The sequence below is a fragment of the Olea europaea genome, unplaced genomic scaffold (assembly GCF_002742605.1).
Source record: "Olea europaea var. sylvestris unplaced genomic scaffold, O_europaea_v1 scaffold34301, whole genome shotgun sequence".
NCBI classification, from domain to species: Eukaryota; Viridiplantae; Streptophyta; class Magnoliopsida; order Lamiales; family Oleaceae; genus Olea; species Olea europaea.
Genome location: NW_019253352.1, coordinates 1 through 1,219, shown reverse-complemented (window position 1 = coordinate 1,219; position 1,219 = coordinate 1). Strand labels below are relative to the sequence as shown.

Here is a 1,219-nt window from a genome sequence, read left to right as displayed (position 1 = left end):
ATAGCCTTCAACAGTTGCGGTTGTTGCTGATGTTGGAGTTGCATCAGCCTCTGAATCTGTGCAGCTGTAGCCACCTGAGAGGACTGTCTGGACATGAGGAGCTGCTGTTGCTGTTGCTGTTGCTGATGTAAAAACAATGACTGGTCTGAATGTTGGGGTTCCATCTTGGCAGGTGGCAAGCTTCTGATACCTTGCATCTGCTGTGGCTCCAATTTTACAGTACCAAGATTCCTCAAAACCTGCAACTGCTGAAGTGTTTGATCATTCATCACTCGTGGCTCCAGCTTGACAGGTCCAATGCCTCCTAGTCCAGCTCGCATTGTTGGAAGCTGTTGCTGTTGTTGGGGGTTGCTGGGAGCAGAAAACTGCTGTAACTGATGCTGATTCTGTTGAAAATTTTGCGGATCAAATTGTTGGGTCTGTTGATGATCTATTACCATCTGATTGCCAGAAAGGTTTGCAAATTGTTGTTGCCCTTGAACTTGACTGGTTGAATTTTGGTTGGTTGTTATAGAAGAAGGTGCATATGATGTGGAAGGAGGATTAAATCCCACCCCATTTCCAGCATTGGAAAGTGGATCGGGCTCAGCACCGCTTTCAATAAGTCCCCGTTGGGAGGTCCCCAGTCCAGAGAGCCCAGAACTTAGACCACCATTAACAAAAGATCGATTGGGCACATTCCCAAGCATGTTAATGTTATTAAACTGGGTATGTGGCAATCCTAGAGGCGCAAAAGAATTCTGGGAAGGCATCCCACCTTCATGACCACCCAACAAACTCGAATTAGAACGCAGTAGTGAAGGCTGAATAGGCTGGGGTCCTCCCCCAAGAGGAGTTGGAGGCCCTTGTGGCACCATTTTTTGCCCAAAAAACGCAGTACAAGACTTAGATACTTGTTAACAATAGTCTAACACCCTACCTCTGAAGATTGTAAACAGGAATTACAAAAAAGTCAATAATTCGACTAAGCCAAAACAAATGGAGAAGCCATGCACCTAAGCCAGCATTCTTTTCTCATCACATTAAACAAAATTTAAATAAAAGAAACAAACTTTGGCTCTGAACAGCCTAATTTGCCTTCTTTCAGCTAACTTACAACCGTGGCCGCCCCCACATCTGTCTCTGTAAAAATAGTACGTTTCAAGTCAAAATTATAATTGAAAATAGAAAAAATAATAATCCCTGAAAAAAAAAAAAAAAAAAAAAAAAAAAAAAAAAA

At 42.7% G+C, this 1,219-nt stretch overlaps 1 protein-coding gene across 1 annotated transcript; it reads right to left on the bottom strand.

Moving 5' to 3' along the window:
* Positions 1 to 5: 5 nt before the first annotated feature.
* Positions 6 to 1,192, bottom strand: LOC111386152 (transcriptional corepressor SEUSS-like; the record flags this gene model as incomplete). Its single annotated transcript, XM_023010603.1, has 1 exon — positions 6 to 1,192. A coding segment is annotated over exon 1 (852 nt), but the record flags the coding sequence as incomplete, so codon positions are not given.
* Between the last annotated feature and the right edge of the window lie 27 nt (positions 1,193 to 1,219).